Raw genomic sequence first — 17,744 nt, 5'->3', positions numbered from 1 at the left:
GAATCATGGTAATGTTTCACATACCAAAAATAAATAAATAATTAAAATTAAAATCAAACAATAGGGAGGCACTAAAAATGGAGCAGAAGTAGTAACAAATGAACCTAAATGTTTTACAAATGAATAACATAACTTTTTAGGTGAGAGGAAGAACTAACCTAAGTAACTTTGTAAAATAGTATTTACAAATAGTAAAATAGTATTTGACTGCATCATGTAGGTTACAGTTAAAAAAACTATACACCAAAATTGTAGTTCAATTAATAGGTGTGTTTTTCACAAAGGTATGGATTAATACTTCTGTAATTGCTTCATATTTTAAGATTGAAAAAATAAGTGTAGATGATGAGAGCCAAGTGTATCACTGTTAGAGAAAGAAGTTACAAATAAGGGAAGAGTAGAATGAACCTTGAGGTTTGGATTGGCATCTGGGCTATCAGTCAGTATGATAAATGGATGGATGGCTATATGGTTAGGTATACTGTACTTCCTAGCTCTGTTCTCTGAGAACGCCTAGGAATAGTGATACTCCTGTAGCAATGAACATACCTAGTGCTCACATCTTGGTTTCTAAATATATTTCTCCACTAAAAGACAGCAGGGTTCCTTGGAGGAGAAGTTGATATCTTGGCTTGGACAGAGAAAATACAAGATAAGTATAGAATATCTTGTGTATTCAAAAAATAAGGAAGTGCTTGATAAAGGATGGGGATGTATAGAAATACACAGGAGTTAATTGGAAGGAGTTCCAGTGGCCAAAGCTGGAACAATTTGAGCAACAAAAAAAATAAGATAGTATTGGATTAAAACTCACAGAATAAAATAAATACTTATGAGTTCATATAGGTATAAATAAATATTAGGAAAAACAAACCATTTTTCCTCTGCTCTCACACTACAACAGTCAACACAGAAGACTTCTGTGATCTCAAAAATATGTGGAGATTTCTCCCCACCAGCAAACAAGCAGTCAGTTCTGTAGTGGACACCAGCTGGGTGTCCTCCAATTCAATTCCAACCTGTCTACCTGGAGATAGCATTAGATCCTACAGATTGAAAGCTCAGTCCCCAAAACTGCCCCCACCTGCTTGGATACCAGTTGCAAGTCTAGGCCTCTGGAACTTCTAACAGACCAGCTTCAAGTTGGGGTTCTCAGGACTCCCCTCTTTGGGTTTGATTAGTTTGCTAGAGCAGCTCACAGAACTTAGGGAAATGCTTTTACAGATTTTTCTACAAAGGATATTCTAAACGATACAAATGAACAGCCAGGTGAAGAGATAAGATACGTAGGATGAGGTCTGGAAGGGTGGAATGCAGAAGTGTGTTCTTTGGCATTTTTATGGAGGTTTCATTACCCTACCATGATTGATTGAACCACTGACCATTGATGATCAACTTAACCTTCAGCCCCTCTACCCTGTCAGAGGGTGGGATGGGGGGATGAAAGTCCCAACCCTCTAAGCCTGCCTAGATATTTCCAGTGACCAGCCCCCATCCTGAAGCTACCTAGGAGCTGCCAGCTATCAAGTCAGCTTATTAGCATACAAAAAGACATCACTTTGGAGTTTCTGAGGATTTTAGGAGCTGTTTGCCAGGAAATGAAGTAGAAGACCAAATACATATTTCACAATATCACAGTCCGCCCTTGGGTCTTCGAACCCTGATCCCTTATGTCAATAGGATGTCCAACTCAAAAGATACTGCCACATTACTAGAATCCCATTCAATAATTAATAGTCTAGTTCATCATATTGTATGAATGTCTCCCAGGGTGAGGCTGCTCAGATTGGCAGGCTTCCTTTCATTCTTGTGAGGTTGCAAAAGCAGAAGTAGTCTTAGCAAACACAGAACTTTACCATTTCATGAGTTCGATATAATTGAGCTAAGAAGCAATGTCGTCTCTTGCTCTGAGCCTCTTTTGAGGTGTTAATGTGATATTGGAATCCTCTCAGTTCATAATCCACTTATTCATTTCTTTCCTCTGAGCTACTGTTTCTTCTCTCTTAATAAGTACCCAAACTTTTCCACCTTTGGAAGGAGCATTACAATCTGCCACTGTGATGGTCTAGATTGCAGGCAACAATACTAGTCTAGCAAGTACCTCTTCCTCAGTGCACCCCCTTCAGATAGGGTTAGGTTACAGAGGTGCAGAACTAGTGGGCTATTTTTACTGTCAGGCAATATAGCTGTATTAACTGTTAGCCCCAATTTTGCTGGATGGGGTGAAGGCACAACCCATTCCCATCAGTCCATTAGGAATTCTGACCTAAGTTACAATACGTAGTTACAGTTTCTTGCCTAGGAATCATTCCTGCTTCCAGCACATGTAGTTGCAGCCCTGGTCCTAAGACCATTGCATCAGGTAGGGGAATAGGGGAAAAAAAAAGAAAAGGAAAGTTGAGGTGATGTGCGGGAAAAAAGACAGAAAGAAGTATCTTGTAAGTAAGAAAAGACTGTCTTTCACCTTTATCCTTCAGGAGCGACTTCAGGAACCAAGGACAAAAGCCAAATACTTTTTAAGAAAATATATTCTTGGTTGGGTGTGGTGGCCCACGCCTGTAATCCCAGCACTTTGGGAGGCTGAGACAGGCAGACTTGAGGTCAAGAGTTCAAGACCAGCCTGGCCAACATGGCAAAACCCAGTCTCTACGAAAAATACAAAAATTAGCTGGGCGTGGTGGTACACTCCTGCAATTCCAGCTATTCCAGAGGCTGAGGCACAAGAATCGCTTGAACCCAGGAGGCAGAGGTTGCAGTGAACTGAGATAGCGCCACTGCACTCTAGTCTGGGTGACAGAGTGCGATTCTGTCTCAAAAAAAAAAAAAAAAAAAAAGATATTCTTATTACTGTAGTCAGTTAGGAAAGAATAAGGCTTACAGGAGCTGAGAACCAGGAATCATGGATGAAAACCAAAATATATATTTTATAATATTGTAATAAATAAAGGAGAAGGGACAGTACTTCCTTATAAAAGAATTCCAATTAATAAAGTGAAGAGAATAAAAGAAATGCAAAATCACCATTAGGCAGGTAACACCCACAGATGGATGCTAAAATCAGTGGGTGAGACTTTGAAAAGAAACAGGATAATAGCAAAATGTCAAAATATTTCTCCCTAGATTTGGATCAGTTACAAAGGGAAAAACAGTACCTATAAGTAGAGAAACCCAGCAGACCTTGCCATGTGATCAAGGTTACCATAACCAGTAATAAAATTTTTATCAACATTATGTACTCCCTAATATGATATACTGAGAAGGACACAGCATCACTTTCTGGTATTCTTGCCAAAAATGTATAACCTCAATCTAAAACATGAGGAAACTTTAGTCAAACCCAAATTGAGACACGTTCTACAAAATAACTGATCGATATTCACCAGAAGTGTTCTGGTCACAAAAGACAAGAATGAAGACCTGTCACACTTTAGAAGAAACTAAGGAGACATGGCAACCAGATACAATGTGGGATCCTGAAGGAAAAAGGACAATAAGGAAAAAAACTGGTGAAGTTCTTATCAAGTCTAGTTTAGTTAATAGTATTATACCCATGTTAATTTCCTGATTTTTGATCACTGAACCGTGGTTATGTAAGAGGAAAATGGATGAATGATATCCATGAACTCTCTGTACTGTTCAGCTTTTCTGTAAGTCTTTAAAAATTATTTTGTAACATATGGACATAGATCATTTTTAGCAGTTTTTAACCTGGTTACTTGGATAAGCCCTGAACCTGAAACATTGCATGTAACAACTCTTTCTTGGTATTAAGCTTTTCTATTGTATAAATGCCCTTTGGATGGCTATTTCAGTAGAATCCAATTAAGGTGGAACATAGATGGGAAAGCCAAACAGTGTATTCATGATAGACAATAAAAAATAATAGCAAAATAACTTATTTTTGTCTTCAAGTTTTTACCAGTATGGCAGATATTGTACAAAGCATTTTACATATATTATATTATTCAGTCTTAAAAGGATTGCTTGGTATATTGATACCAGTATTTTTTTTTTTGGTGGGGGGGGTACAGAGTTTCCCTCTTGTTGCCCAGGCTGGAGTGCAATGGCGCAATCTCGGCTCATCGCAACCTCTGCCTCCTGGGTTCAATTAATTCTCCTGCCTCAGCCTCTCGAGTAGCTGGGATTACAGGCATGTGCCACCATACCCGGCTAATTTTGTATTTTTAGTAGAGACGGGATTTCTCCATGTTGGTCAGCCTGGACTCGAACTCCAGACCTCAGGTGATCCGCCCACCCCCACCTCTCAAAGTTCTGGGATTACAGGCGTGAGCCACTGATACCAATATTCTTATTTTGTGGGTGAGGAAGCTGAGGTTTAGAAAGGAAACTTACCTAAGGACAGGCATGGTGGCTTCAGGATTTGAACCTAAACAGCCTGTTCTCTTAATCACACCAATCCATAGCTCCCTCCAAGGGGAAGTGATGAGCCTATTGTGACCTATGTATCTACCAGTAGTAAGCAAGTCTAGAAAACTGCTGTTCATTCTTTAGCATAGTGCTGTACAACAGAAATATAGTATGAGTCATGTGTGAAATTTTAAATTTTCTAGTGGCTACATTAAAAAGGCAAAAAGAAACATAAAATTAAATTTTAACTCTATATTCATTTAACCTGATATAGACAAAGTATTATTGCAACATTTGATCAATATAAAAAGATATTTTCCCCTTTTTTTCACACTGTTTGAAATCTAGTGAGTATTACATTTATAGGCATCTCAAGTCTCACCAGCCACGTTACAGGTACTTAGTAGCCATTGTGACTAATAGCTACTGCATTGGATAGCACAGCCCTACAATGTGAGATGTAAAAATTATGATGCACTGTTGGTTTTACATTCTTCCTCCTCTTTTCACAAAGAAATATTTGACAGTTGACTCCTTTGCAAGTATATATTAGATCTAAGTTCTAATTTGGAGCCAGGCACAGTGGCGTGCATCTGTAGTCTCAGCTACTCGGGAGACTGAAGCAGGAAGTACATTTGAGCCTAGGAGTTTGACACTGCAGTGAGCTATTACTATGCCACTGCACTCCAGCCTGGATGACAGAGTGAGACCCTGTCTCTAAAACAAAATTTATTTTAGTAATCATTTTTTAAAAATAAATTTTAATTTGGAAGTAAGAGTTACTTACAGCCTCCCAATGTGCAGTTCAAGTTCCATTGCTTATTGGAAACTACTCATTTGTAGGACTAAGTTTGTTGAAGCCAGGTTTTCTTGGACTTAATCAGCTCATAATTGGTGGCATATATCTGGACAACTCGTGAAATCTCACCTTTTAAGTTGTCCTCAGGAATAGATGGTCCCTTGTTTTTTTGTTTTTGTTTTGTTTTGTTTGTTTGTTTTTTGAGACGGAGTCTCGCTCTGTAGCCCAGGCTGGAATGCAGTGGCACGATCTCAGCTCACTGCAACCTCTGCCTCCCAGGTTCAAGCAATTCTCTGCTTCAGCCTCCCAAGTAGCTGGGATTACAGGTGCCCGCCACCATGCCTGACTAATTTTTTTGTGTTTTTAGTAGAGACGGGGTTTTCACCATCTTGGCCAGGCTGGTCTTAAACTCCTGACCTTGTGATCCACCTGCCTTGGCCTCCCAAAGTGCTAGGATTACAGGCATGAGCCACTGTGCCCAGCCTGTTTTGTTTTTTTGAGATAGAGTTTTGCTCTTGTCTCCCAGGCTGGAGTACAATGGTGCGATCTCAGCTCACTGCAACCTCCTCCTCCTGGGTTCAAGCGATTCTCCTGCCTCCGCCTCCCGAGTAGCTGGGATTACAGCCATGCATCACCAAGCCTGGCTAATTTTGTATTTTTAGTAGAGATGGGGTTTCACCATGTTGGCCAAGGTGATCTCAAACTCCTGACCTCAAGTGATCCACCCACCTCGACCTCCCAAAGTGCTGGGATTACAGGCGTGAGCCACCACACCAGGCTCCATGTTTCAATTACCACATTAATTAGTCTAAGAGGAAGGTGTTGTCATCTTGGAAGAGAAGATGGCTGGAAGGTGCTATGCAGTGACTGGAAATAGTGTAAGGGTGTTGAAACTTCATTGTAACAAGGCATGTCCTGCAAGCCAACTTGTTTCTTTTACTTGGAGGAATCAGTCTTAGCAGTTATCAGCTCTTTTTGAAACAACAGATTAAGTTTCTTTCTGGAATCTTGTTGGCATCAGGGTTAGAGCTTAGTAAATTGCTATGGCTTTCCTAGGTGCTCTTAGACTCAATAAAATTTTCTCTTTCAGAATTTGGTGTTCACTTGGCAGAACTGACTGTAGATCCCCAGGGGGCACTGGCAATCCGTCAGGTAAGTCCAGACTGGCCCAATTTATAAATAGTTTCCCTTTCCTTGGTAATGAAACTTTCTTATGGGAAAGAAAAATAAGGCCAATGTATAAATAACCTAGGATGTTGTGCCAGATTTAGATATACTTCAGATGTATCAGGCTATGTATATAGTTTTTATGTGAAAAAAATCTTTTTCTTGCTGTACTACTTGGCTTATTCTCTTCACAGCTGGCATCAGTCATCTTGAAACAATATGTGGAGACTCACTGGTGTGCCCAATCAGAGAAATTTAGGCCTCCTGAAACTACAGAAAGGGTAAGTCAGTTACTTGATTAGTCTACCTGAGGAGATTTGAGGGTCCATTTTAAGAGATTAGACTATCAACATTCTTTGACAGCATGGAGCAATCAAAAGACTAGGCAGAAAAGGAGATTGGTGGCTGGCATTGCGGGCATAGGGCTGTACATTAAAGAGCTCAAGTGTCAGGCTGGTCTGTGTTCAAATTCCAGTTTTGCTTTTTACAAGCTATGAGATCATTGGAAATGTAGTTAACACCTAAGCCTCAATTTCCTAAATCTCCAAAGTGAGAATAAAAATACCAACTAAGGGTTTAAGAATTAAATGAAATAACGTTTGTACTTAGTGCAGTACTGTGCAATCATCCTGAGTCCCCAAGAAATTTTGAGGTATAAGGTCTGGAGGAATGTTTTCCACTGGAGCTTTATGCAATTATGGAAATATTCTGTGTCTGTGCTGCCTAAAACAATAGCTACTAGCTGCATATGGCTGTTGAGCACTTAAAATGGGGCTAGTGCAACTGAGGAACTGAATTTTAAATGTTTTAAAATGTTAATAGCTATGTATAGCTAGTGGCTACTGTAATGGACTGCATAAGTTTAGAGATCACAGATGAACCCTCCAAATGAATTGTCAAGTTTGTGTATAGGAGTTTTCTATAGACATGCAGTACCTTGTACTCATTGTTTTTCCAACACAGTTCCCAATTGAACTGGGCTCTGCCAGTCACTTTTAACCTGATCTAATAGCAGGTGGACTTTTATCCCTTACAGGCAAAAATTGTTATCCGGGAGCTATTGCCTAATGGGTTGAGAGAATCGATAAGCAAAGTGCGCTCCAGTGTGGCCTATGCAGTGTCAGCCATTGCCCACTGGGACTGGCCTGAAGCTTGGCCCCAACTCTTCAACCTGCTCATGGAGATGTTGGTGAGCGGAGACTTAAATGCCGTCCATGGAGCCATGCGTGTGCTGACAGGTACCAGAAGCCCTTTTCCCTGGTATTGGTACTTGGATCTCAAGCGACAGGAGTATTACCAGAAGCTATGTGATATAATGGCCTGGACCAGTAGGAATTGCTGCTGATGTTATTCCTCCCTCCTAGTTTTTATCTCTCCATCTACCCTCCAGCTCTATTGTTTTTTTCTGGGGAATTAAGTTTGTATAGTATTACTTCTACTCCCAAACCTACCACTTACAGATACAGTATTAGCATGGTGATGGAGTATTCAGATTTTGGATTTTTGTAGTGGCTTCACCTTGATCCTTCACTTACCTTCTTTGAGCCTGAGTTTCCTTTTATATAAAATTAAGATGATAGTAGTGTCTGCATCAAAGGAGCTTTTGGTATAGTTTAAATGTTAGCTAATCTATCTTTATTGACTTGTTCAGTAAAGTTTAGTTACTATGATTATCATTATTACTATATATTATTTTTCCACTTAGTTCAACCAAGGCAAAGTTAAGAATTGTAAAATGGATTTTTATAGAAATATTTAAAAAGAAGATAAAAACAGTATAGCCATGTAATCCTGACCTTCATTTAGCCAGTTAGAGAATATGTAGTCTCAGTATCTTTTCCTTCTCTCTGTTCTGAGAAGTTGATAAAAATACTTCAACTTTTAGTTCAAAGAGATTTGATGGATATCTCTTCTTAACCTGATTAAGCTATCAATCCCTCCCAGAATCTGCTTTCATATATCCTTAGGGATGGCCTGAGTTTCCCAGTCCTTTGCAAGTTCCTCCCTGCTTCTTATTCCCTAAATGAAGTCACTACTCTGTTTTGCCTTCAAGAAATTCTTACCTGGACTTTAGTCATCCTGTACTGATCCTTTAGAAATCATCTTTCTCCTTTGTTCATATAGGTTTGTAGAAGTCCCACCAATATCTTATCTCTTTTTCTATGACCTGCTAGCTTACCTGATATGTATTCTTGCCTAGTTGTGAATGCCAATTCTATTCTTTCTCAATCTCAGTTTACTGAACTTGGCACATAGGCCCAATTTTGCTAGTCCATGTGATGTTAAGGGTAGATAATATCAACTCTTTGTCAAATGCAAATCTTTCTTCTCCTTTTGTTTCAAAATGACCTCTTCTCAGGCCCCAGCTGCCTTTTTGAATTACCCACTATATTCGTATTGATTGCCTGTGACAAAGCTTCAGTTTTTAGCTCAGATACTGAACAGACTTACCAAAAAGATCAGAATGTTCCTTGCTCAGATTTTGACTTCTCTGCTTATTGCCCTTTCTTCTGCTTAATGACTCATTCACTATTCAGGTGATTTCACACACCCCTCTCCATGGAATTGGCCTTTTAGGATTCTTTATTCACCACTTCATAGTGCCAGGATATCAATTAACAGATACATGTTCTACCAAGGAAAGGAAGCCTGTTCCCTCTCAGTCTTCCAAGATGAAATTCAGGTTCTTTTGACAAACCTAGAGAGAAAGGTTTTGTACATTTATCTTGATTTGGATGCTGAAGAGCTCTTATTGTGTTTGACTAAGGAAATTACTGTTCAGTGAGATCACTTTTCTGCCAGCCACAGGGAAAGAACTGTTGGGGGAAATTTGTCTCCTTTTGTAATGGAGTCACCAGACATGGAGTGGCTAGCAGCCAAGCCCCATTCCCAAATACTTGCTCCAAATATTTTCAAACGAGAGTAGACTGTACTCTGACAACAAAAACTTAGGCATGCATGAAGATAGCAGGACATTGGTGGTTGGACAGAGGCCCATTAGGAGAATGGGACTGATTCTTTTCAGAGTTTTTCAAGATACTATACCAGTTTCCCTTTAATGAGGCTTCCTATTAAACTTATCTATTTATAGATGAGAACCAACTAAGGCTCATGGTGTAAAGGAAATGCAAATATAGCAGCTAAGGATTAGAAGATTTGATCCACCAGATACAGCTTTTTCTTCGTTCTCAAAGAAGTTTGGAGATTGAGGTGTTGCTGGAGTCCTAGAATTTTTCTGACTTGCTGAATCACCTCAGAAAACTTTTGGAATTAAACCTATAAAGTATTAATAAATTGATACCAGGGATGAGTATAGGAGAGTAAAAAGCAGTCAAGCACTTTATTAGCAGAATTAAATTATACTGTATTTTTCATAAAACTTGTTATTATGCCATCTATCATATTTGTTTGGACTAATTTCCTTGAATTTCTAAATAAAATAGAACACTCACCATTCAAAGCTCAGACTTTATCCTTGAGGAGGAAATTACAGCTGTAAAGAAAATTCAACCTTGAGTATTTGATCTTCATTTGACTCATGGGGATTGATATTGTTCAAAATTGTGGAGTACCTTAATCTTGAAAATGCCACCTTGCGTTTCTAGCTGTGTATCTTCCCCCAAAATGTCCCAAGTGGTTAGCTTTATTTTTAGTTTTATTTATTTATTTATTTGAGACATGGTCTCACTCTGTCACCCAGGCTCAGGTACAGTGGCACTGTTGTAGCTCACTGTAACCTTGACCTCCTGGGCTCACGCGAGCCTCCTGCCTCAGCATCCTAAGTAGCTGGGACTGCAGACACATGCCACCACATGCAGCTTTTTTTTTTTTTTTTAAATGTACTGGCAGATCTTGCTATGTTCAAGCTGGTCTTGAACTCCTGGCTTCAAGTGATCCTCCCGCCTCAACCTCCCAAAGCTCTGGGATTACAGGTATAAGCCACTGTTCCCGGCCCATATGTCCATTTTTATAGTGATAACGTGGAAAAGCATCAGGTAAAGTGGATAGTTACTGGAACTCAAGAGCTTTATTCTGCTGCTTTGTAACATGAATCCAGGGTCCTTTGTGCTGTCTCAGTGCCTTGTGTGTGGTGTATTTGGTTTTTTTTTTTTTTTTTTTTGAGACGTGAAGGGAAAGATACGACCCATATTTCCATCACCTTCGAGTCTCATTCTGTGTATAGGTTGCTTTTTGTCACATTTATATAGAAAATTCCCATTTGTTCCAGTTAGCAGCAGCCTCTGACTTTTAGGTCAATAAAATCTGAGAAGAGTAACATATACAAAGAGGAGTTGAGGCCTAGTAAGTCTGTACCTATTTTATTACATGCATCAAACCAGCTTGCCAAGCGAAAGTACTGAAAACAGAACCAAAGGTAAGAAACCTCGAAGTGTAACTGAAGGTTGACAGATGGGCACAAGGTAAATTAATACAGAATTTTCCCAAGTTGACCTCACAAGGACTTTTATGCAGTTCTATTACAGATTTTCTTTCAGTATTTATATTAAAGTTTTCTTTTTTAATCTCTTGTATTTTTCTCTATTTCCATATTATTCTTTCTCCTTCTAACAAATAATCAGTAACTCTTGCTACTTTTGCTTTCACAGAATGAGACCACCAGGCCAGTGTCTTTACCTGTGTGCTGTCTGTTCGGGAACTGCCACCTAGAAGCAGTTCAGAAAATATCACACTTAATATCTTTATGAAGCAGTATTTTTTTTTAACAGTACTACTTTTTTCTTTGTAGAATTCACTCGTGAAGTAACAGACACACAGATGCCACTTGTTGCTCCTGTCATTCTCCCAGAGATGTATAAGATCTTCACCATGGCTGAGGTATGAAATCTCAGCTCCAAGATTATAGTGAGTTCAGGCTCTCTTCAGCCCCCAGCCTTTCAGGTGGGAGATTATGGTGTTTGCAACTGATCTCAATACCTAAAAACTAGAACTGACAAAGATCTGGATCTGAATCTGCATTAACCTTAGACCTTTCACTCAACTACAAGGGCAAGCCTTTGATAAAACTGTGAAATAGCTGAAATATTTCTTCACATATCGTACTTCCTGGCATCCAGTAGCCCCTAAGTAGATAAATAGTGCCTTCCTTCATGCTACTTCCAGCCTCTTACTGAGTTATCCCACCTATGCTTGCCTATCTCAGCTAAGTAATGGGAAGCAATCTGTCACTGCATTGCACATAATAGACCCTTAATATATTGCATATATATTTGATTAGTGTGTATATGAATGATAACTCATTTATAGTAAGGTATAAATACCTGATGGATAATGTTTTAACTTCCCTATTCCCCTCTGCCCCCAACCAATGGTCTGCATTTTAAAGGAAATATATTGGCTGTGTTGGGATTTTAAGCACTACCTAGTCTGGTATTTTTTAATCAAATGAACCCACAGAGGCCCTTATATAAGGTTCATTCCAGTAAGTTCCAACATTATGATTCTGCTACCTTTCATTCTCTGAATTACAGAAGTCTGCCTCCTGGACATAAATGAATTACATTTCCCATTTCTCGAGGGCATCCAATCTCATGTGAGGATTCATTAGTCATAGTTTTACTGCTAGTCCGAGATACACACATACCTACACACTCCAGTCTCGTGGCTGTGCTGTTATGCTGTAACCTTTTTTCCAGGTGTATGGTATTCGAACCCGTTCCCGAGCCGTGGAGATTTTTACCACTTGTGCCCATATGATCTGTAACATGGAGGAGCTGGAAAAGGTAAGCAGGTCTTTGGATCAATAACAGACTTCATGCTTAAAAGTTTTATTCATGCAGAGCAGTGAGTCATTTCATGATAGCAGCACGAAAAAGCACACTAACCAGTGTTAGAGATAGATTTAACATTTTTATTAAATTATTGTTGTTATTTTTCCAGACAGGGTCTTGCTCTGTCACCCAGGCTGGACTACAGTGGTGCAATCATGGCTCACTACAGCCTTGAACTCCTGGGCTTAAGTGATCCCCTGACCCCCAGTAGGAACTACAGGTGTGGTGTGCACCACCACACTTGGCTGATTTTCTTTTTTAAATTTTTGTAGTGATAGGGTCTCACTGTATTGCCCAGGCTGGTCTTGAACTTCTGGGCTCAAGCAGTCTTCCCCCCTCAGCCTCCCAAAGTGCTGGGATTATAAGCATGAACCACAACACTCAGCTATATTTGTATTTTTTTATTTATTTGGGTTTTTTTTGAGACAAGGTCTTGCTCTGTCACCCAGGCTGGAATGCAGTGGCATGATCATAGCTCGCTGCAGCCTCAACCTCCCAGGTTCAAGCAGTCCTCTCACCTCAGCCTCCCGAGTAGCTGAGACCACCAGCATGTGCTACCACTCCTGGCTAATGAATGAATGAATGAACGAATGAATTTATTTATTTATTTAGAGATGGAGTCTCGCTCTGTCACCAGGCTAGAGTGCAGTGGTGCAATCTCAGCTCACTGCAACGTCCGCCTCCCAGGTTCAAGTGATTCCTCTGCCTCAGCCTCCCGAGTAGCTGGGACTACAGGCACGCGCCATCATGCCCAGCTAATTTTTGTTTTGCAGTAGAGACAGGGTTTCACCATGTTGGCCAGGATGGTCTCAATATCTTGACCTCGTGATCCACCCACTTCGGCCTCCCAAAGTGCTGGGATTACAGGCATGAGCCACCGTGCCCAGCCTAATGAATTTATATTTGTAGAGATGGGGTCTCTCCCTATGTTGCCCAGGCTCATCTTGAACTCCTTGGCTCAAGTGATCCTCCCACCTTGGCCTCCCAAAGTGCTAGGATTATAGGTGTGAGCCACCACACCTGGCCTGATTGAATTTTCAACTTGTAAAAAGCTTAGTCTTCTTTTGAGTCTTACTTCTTCAAACACCTTATCCTATATCCTTTTCACAGTAGTCATCCCTTAGAACTTTCCTACTCTTTTATGGCCCTCTTGTGTGAAGCAAAGCTAGCTGAAAAATACCAATCCCTGTGATTCAGAAGCAGTTAGGAGGAAAGTTGGTCTTACATAATAGTTTTTAAGAGGGCTTTGATGAAGAACTGCAAGTGCTGGTTAAGGAAAAATGAAATCTTAGGTAACACCTTCATTGACTTTATAGCTATTCTCTTCTGATCAGGCTTGGAGCCTGAAGAGAGCTTTAGGTGCCTTTCAAATATCAGTGTTTGATATATATGTGTTGAAGCCATGGATTAGGGATTTGTCCAGTATTGACTGGTTTCTGTTATCAGGGTGCAGCCAAAGTCCTGATCTTTCCTGTGGTACAGCAGTTCACAGAGGCCTTTGTTCAGGCCCTCCAGATACCAGATGGCCCCACATCTGACAGTGGGTTTAAGATGGAGGTCCTAAAGGTAAACACTTACTACCAATGAAATATTTGGAGTTTGAGGGGCTGGTCTGAAATCATTTATTTCTTATATATCACTCATAACTTGGGTCCTTTTCTCTTAACTTCTTAGGCAGTGACAGCCCTAGTGAAAAACTTCCCAAAGCACATGGTGTCCTCCATGCAGCAGATTCTGCCTATTGTTTGGAACACCCTAACCGAGAGTGCAGCTTTATATCCTTTCTTGAAAGTTTAAGGGAGCTACTACCACCTATAGTTAGGAATCTCGCACTGGGTTTCACATTCATATGGTTCCACTCTTCTTACACAGGCTTTTAGTGTTGGAATATGTAACATTTCCATGTAGATTATATGTAAAGCAGACTCCAAATTCTATTTCTTTACTCTTCATCATACTTATGTGAGGACAGAAGTAAATTACACAGAAGAAGTAGAAGATCCTGTGGATTCTGATGGTATGTAGTTTATTTGATCTTTATAGAAATACCAGTTAGTGGGAAAAGAAAAAGAAGCCAGAGATGGGGGCGGGAAACAGTAACTTGAGAGGCTTCACTCTATTAAGTGTTTTCTAATTCAGTTTATTTTCGATGTATTCGATGTGGGGAAATGAGAATTGACAATCTTTAATCTGTTCCACATAGGTAGTTGCATAAATCTCATAAAATCGTAGAATTTCTGCGTTGGAAGAGATACTTTTAAGGCCATTTAATCTAGCCTACTTCTGGCATTTTGTTGTGTTTCATTTGGGGGTCCCAGATCATGAATCTTTCGTTTCTGTTTTAACATTTCTCATTATTTCAGATTAGAACAATAGACATACTGGAAAATATATCCAGTGTTTCTGATTCTTTTACTTGAAAAACCAAAGAATATTTAATATCCTCAAAATTACGTTTTGTGACCTCTGAGCCCTCTCTCCCAATTCCTCAGGAATAATCATTAGCAAGTACTTTAAATATTCAGTAATTTACAAAGGTTATGTAGTTCATTTTCTGCATATATGCTTTCCTTTTGCTTTCTTGTCATTAATTTCTTCTCTTCTGTATTTCCTGCAGGTGAAGTCCTGGGCTTTGAAAATCTCGTCTTTAGCATTTTTGAATTTGTCCATGCTCTACTAGAAAATAGCAAATTCAAAAGCACTGTTAAGAAAGCCTTGCCTGAATTGATTTATTATATTATCCTGTACATGCAAATCACTGAGGAGCAGGTAAATAATATTTGAGAGACAGTTACCATCTTGTATTTGGAAAGTGCAACTTGAAGAATATGAGGTCTTGGTCAGGTGAACACTTTATTTCTAAAAATAGACACAAAAAGAATAATTTCATGTGAAGTTCTGGGAAAGGTTTGACATCATTTTATTGCCAAATCCAAGGTTTTGGAGTTCACCACCATACCTGGCTTTTTTTTTTTTTTTTTTTTTTTTCCAGCAAAGTACTATACTATGTTGCCCAGGCTAGTAGTCTCTAACTCCTGGGCTCAAGCAATCCGCCCACCTTGGCCTCTCAAAGTGCTGGGATTACAGGCATGAGTGACTGTGCCTGGCCCACTTTTGCCATAAGAAAATCTCACAGGACCACTAACCTAAGACCCTGATTTTTAGGAGAATCTATTCCTTCCCTAAAGTAAAATGTAATAATCAGACCATTAGCCTGATGGTGGGTCATCAAAAGCAGCAAAGAACGTTCAAAAATTAGATAACGCCTCGTTTAAAACAGCACAAGAATTGACATAATTTTCACAATAAATAGTCCATCGACTTAATCTATTCAGAAAATCGATCTATCAAAGGGTAACAGCAGGTTGACATTGGCAGAGAGCTAGTAATCAGCCAGATTCTAAAAGAGAGCAATAGCCATTGCTACCTACCTTGCTACTTAATAGTATTTATTTCTCTACATCAAAAAGAAAAGATTTTTTTAAGCTAGAGTTTTTGTTTCAGTTTTTGTTGTTGTTGTTTTGTTTTGTTTGTTTTTTTGGGACAGGGTCTTGCTGTTTTGCTCAGGCTGGAGTGCAGTGGTGTAGACAAAGCTCACGGCAGCCTTGACCTCCCAGGCTCAAGCCATCCTCCTGCCTCAGCCTCCCGAGTAGCTGAGACCACAGGCATATGCCACCATGCCCAGTTGACTTTTTTATTTTTTGTAGAGGTGGGGTCTCACTATGTTGCCCAGGCTGGTCTCAAACTCCTGGGCTCAAGCAGTCCTCCCACCTTGGCCTCCCAAAGTGTCAGGATTACAGTTGTGAGCCATTGCATCCAGCAAAAGGCTAGAGTTTTGTTCAGGATTATAGGTTGAAATCTTCCTGTATCTGTTGATGAAAAGCTATGAATCAGATTGGCAGCATCACAAAGACATAACTTGATCTTTTCAGATTAAAGTATGGACAGCCAACCCCCAACAATTTGTAGAAGATGAAGATGATGATACATTCTCCTATACTGTTAGAATAGCAGCTCAAGACTTGTTGCTGGTAAGTTTACCTTGATACTTCAGCCACATAATTTCTATCAGTCACTTGAGCATTTCTTCTTTTTTGTAGACAACTAATCCAAGGTGAGCAGTGTTGTTGGGTGGCTTTATCTCAGACTTTATTGGGGATGCAAGAGAGTTTCTGAAATGAAATTCGAGACTCAGAAATTCTAAAATCATTGCTACTGGTTCTAACTTACAACTAAATATTAGATAAAAGAATTGTGCAGACCATAGGGCCGGGGTGCGGGGGAGAATTGTATAGAGGATAAAGTGTTCCATGAAGTAAGGGTAGTTGAATCAAGAACATTTCAGTTTATGGCTGGGCGTGGTGACTCACACCTGTAATCCCAGCACTTGGGGAGGCCGAGGCGGGCAGATCACCTGAGGTCCAGAGTTCGAGATTAGCCTGACCAACATGGAGAAACCCCATCTCTACTAAACATACAAAATTAGCCGGGCGTGATGGCGCATGCCTGTAATCCCAGCTACTCGGGAGGCTGACGCAGGAGAATTGCTTGAACCCGGGAGGCGGAGGTTGTGGTGAGCCAAGATTACACCATTGCACTCCAGCCTGGGCGACAAGAGTGAAACTTGGTCTCAAAAAAAAAAAAAAAAAAACCATTTCAGTTTAATTCACTCTTCAACAAGAATCTATAGTACAGACAAAAGATTTTTGTCTATTCAACAAGAATCTATAGCATAGACAAACCTAACAAAACAAAACAGATTGCTGAAAGATTAACATCCAAATACCTGCTCATGTTTTCTTTGCCTCTTCTGACTAGAGCATAGAGTTGTCTCTAGGCTGAAATACTAAGAAGAAACTGCCACTTGCTTCTTGTTGGGTAGGAGATTTGTTCTCTGTTGATGAATCACTTCTCATTATCATTTAGTATTTCTAAGGAGCTGTGAAAGATTATATTCAGTTCCAATTAGTAGATTAGACTTATTTTTCTATCATCAGTCTCCAAGAGAGCAAATATTTGGTCCATTGTCATCCAAAGCTAGATCTATTATTGCTCACTTATGCTCTGCTGAATATAGCCAAAGGAGCCAACTGGTTAGCCTTACAATGCCTAGGCACTACAGAAATACAGATACTACTTTAATTTCATTAGAGACCCTGACCTACTGGTATAACATTTTTAATACAATTAGGGGTTTGCACATGTATGTGAAAGAGCTTGAACCAATCACTTCTAACAGTCATGACTGAAGCGGTTTACAATTAAAATGCATTTAATGGGCACAAACAGATTTATTAGCTCTTCTCTCTCTATAGGCTGTGGCCACAGATTTCCAGAATGAAAGTGCAGCAGCCCTGGCTGCTGCAGCCACTCGACATTTACAAGAAGCTGAGCAAACCAAAAACAGTGGCACTGAGCACTGGTAAGAGTGAGCCGCTAATTGGTTAAGATGCTTTTGTTTACCCCTTCTTAAAAAGTCTTGAAAGGATGGATTTATTTTTATCTTAATTTGAAAATCTGGTTTTAATTTAATAACAGATTTAATCTCTTATTATTAAAATTTCACTCTTTTCAGCTATAGGTTAGAATGGAAGGGCTTAAGGTAAATGACTCTTTTGGAA

At 39.7% G+C, this 17,744-nt stretch overlaps 1 protein-coding gene across 3 annotated transcripts in view; it reads left to right on the top strand.

Moving 5' to 3' along the window:
* The window catches only part of IPO9 (importin 9), a 54,781-nt gene that overhangs the window by 11,971 nt on the left and 25,066 nt on the right, over positions 1 to 17,744 (top strand). For 2 of the 3 annotated variants that reach the window (XM_003823026.7, XM_014342444.4), the window contains exons 2-12: positions 6,258 to 6,319; positions 6,529 to 6,615; positions 7,371 to 7,572; positions 11,082 to 11,170; positions 11,989 to 12,075; positions 13,570 to 13,689; positions 13,798 to 13,898; positions 14,082 to 14,140; positions 14,741 to 14,892; positions 16,056 to 16,154; positions 17,439 to 17,545. In XM_003823026.7, the coding sequence (XP_003823074.4) occupies positions 6,258 to 6,319; positions 6,529 to 6,615; positions 7,371 to 7,572; positions 11,082 to 11,170; positions 11,989 to 12,075; positions 13,570 to 13,689; positions 13,798 to 13,898; positions 14,082 to 14,140; positions 14,741 to 14,892; positions 16,056 to 16,154; positions 17,439 to 17,545 (1,165 nt within the window). Of the gene's footprint in view, positions 1 to 6,257; positions 6,320 to 6,528; positions 6,616 to 7,370; positions 7,573 to 11,081; positions 11,171 to 11,988; positions 12,076 to 13,569; positions 13,690 to 13,797; positions 13,899 to 14,081; positions 14,141 to 14,740; positions 14,893 to 16,055; positions 16,155 to 17,438; positions 17,546 to 17,744 lie in introns of those variants that run through there. The other variant, XM_034943529.3, reaches the window with a different exon arrangement.

This window comes from Pan paniscus, chromosome 1 (genome assembly GCF_029289425.2).
Source record: "Pan paniscus chromosome 1, NHGRI_mPanPan1-v2.0_pri, whole genome shotgun sequence".
NCBI classification, from domain to species: domain Eukaryota; kingdom Metazoa; phylum Chordata; class Mammalia; order Primates; family Hominidae; genus Pan; species Pan paniscus.
This window is presented reverse-complemented; position numbering and strand designations above follow the sequence as displayed.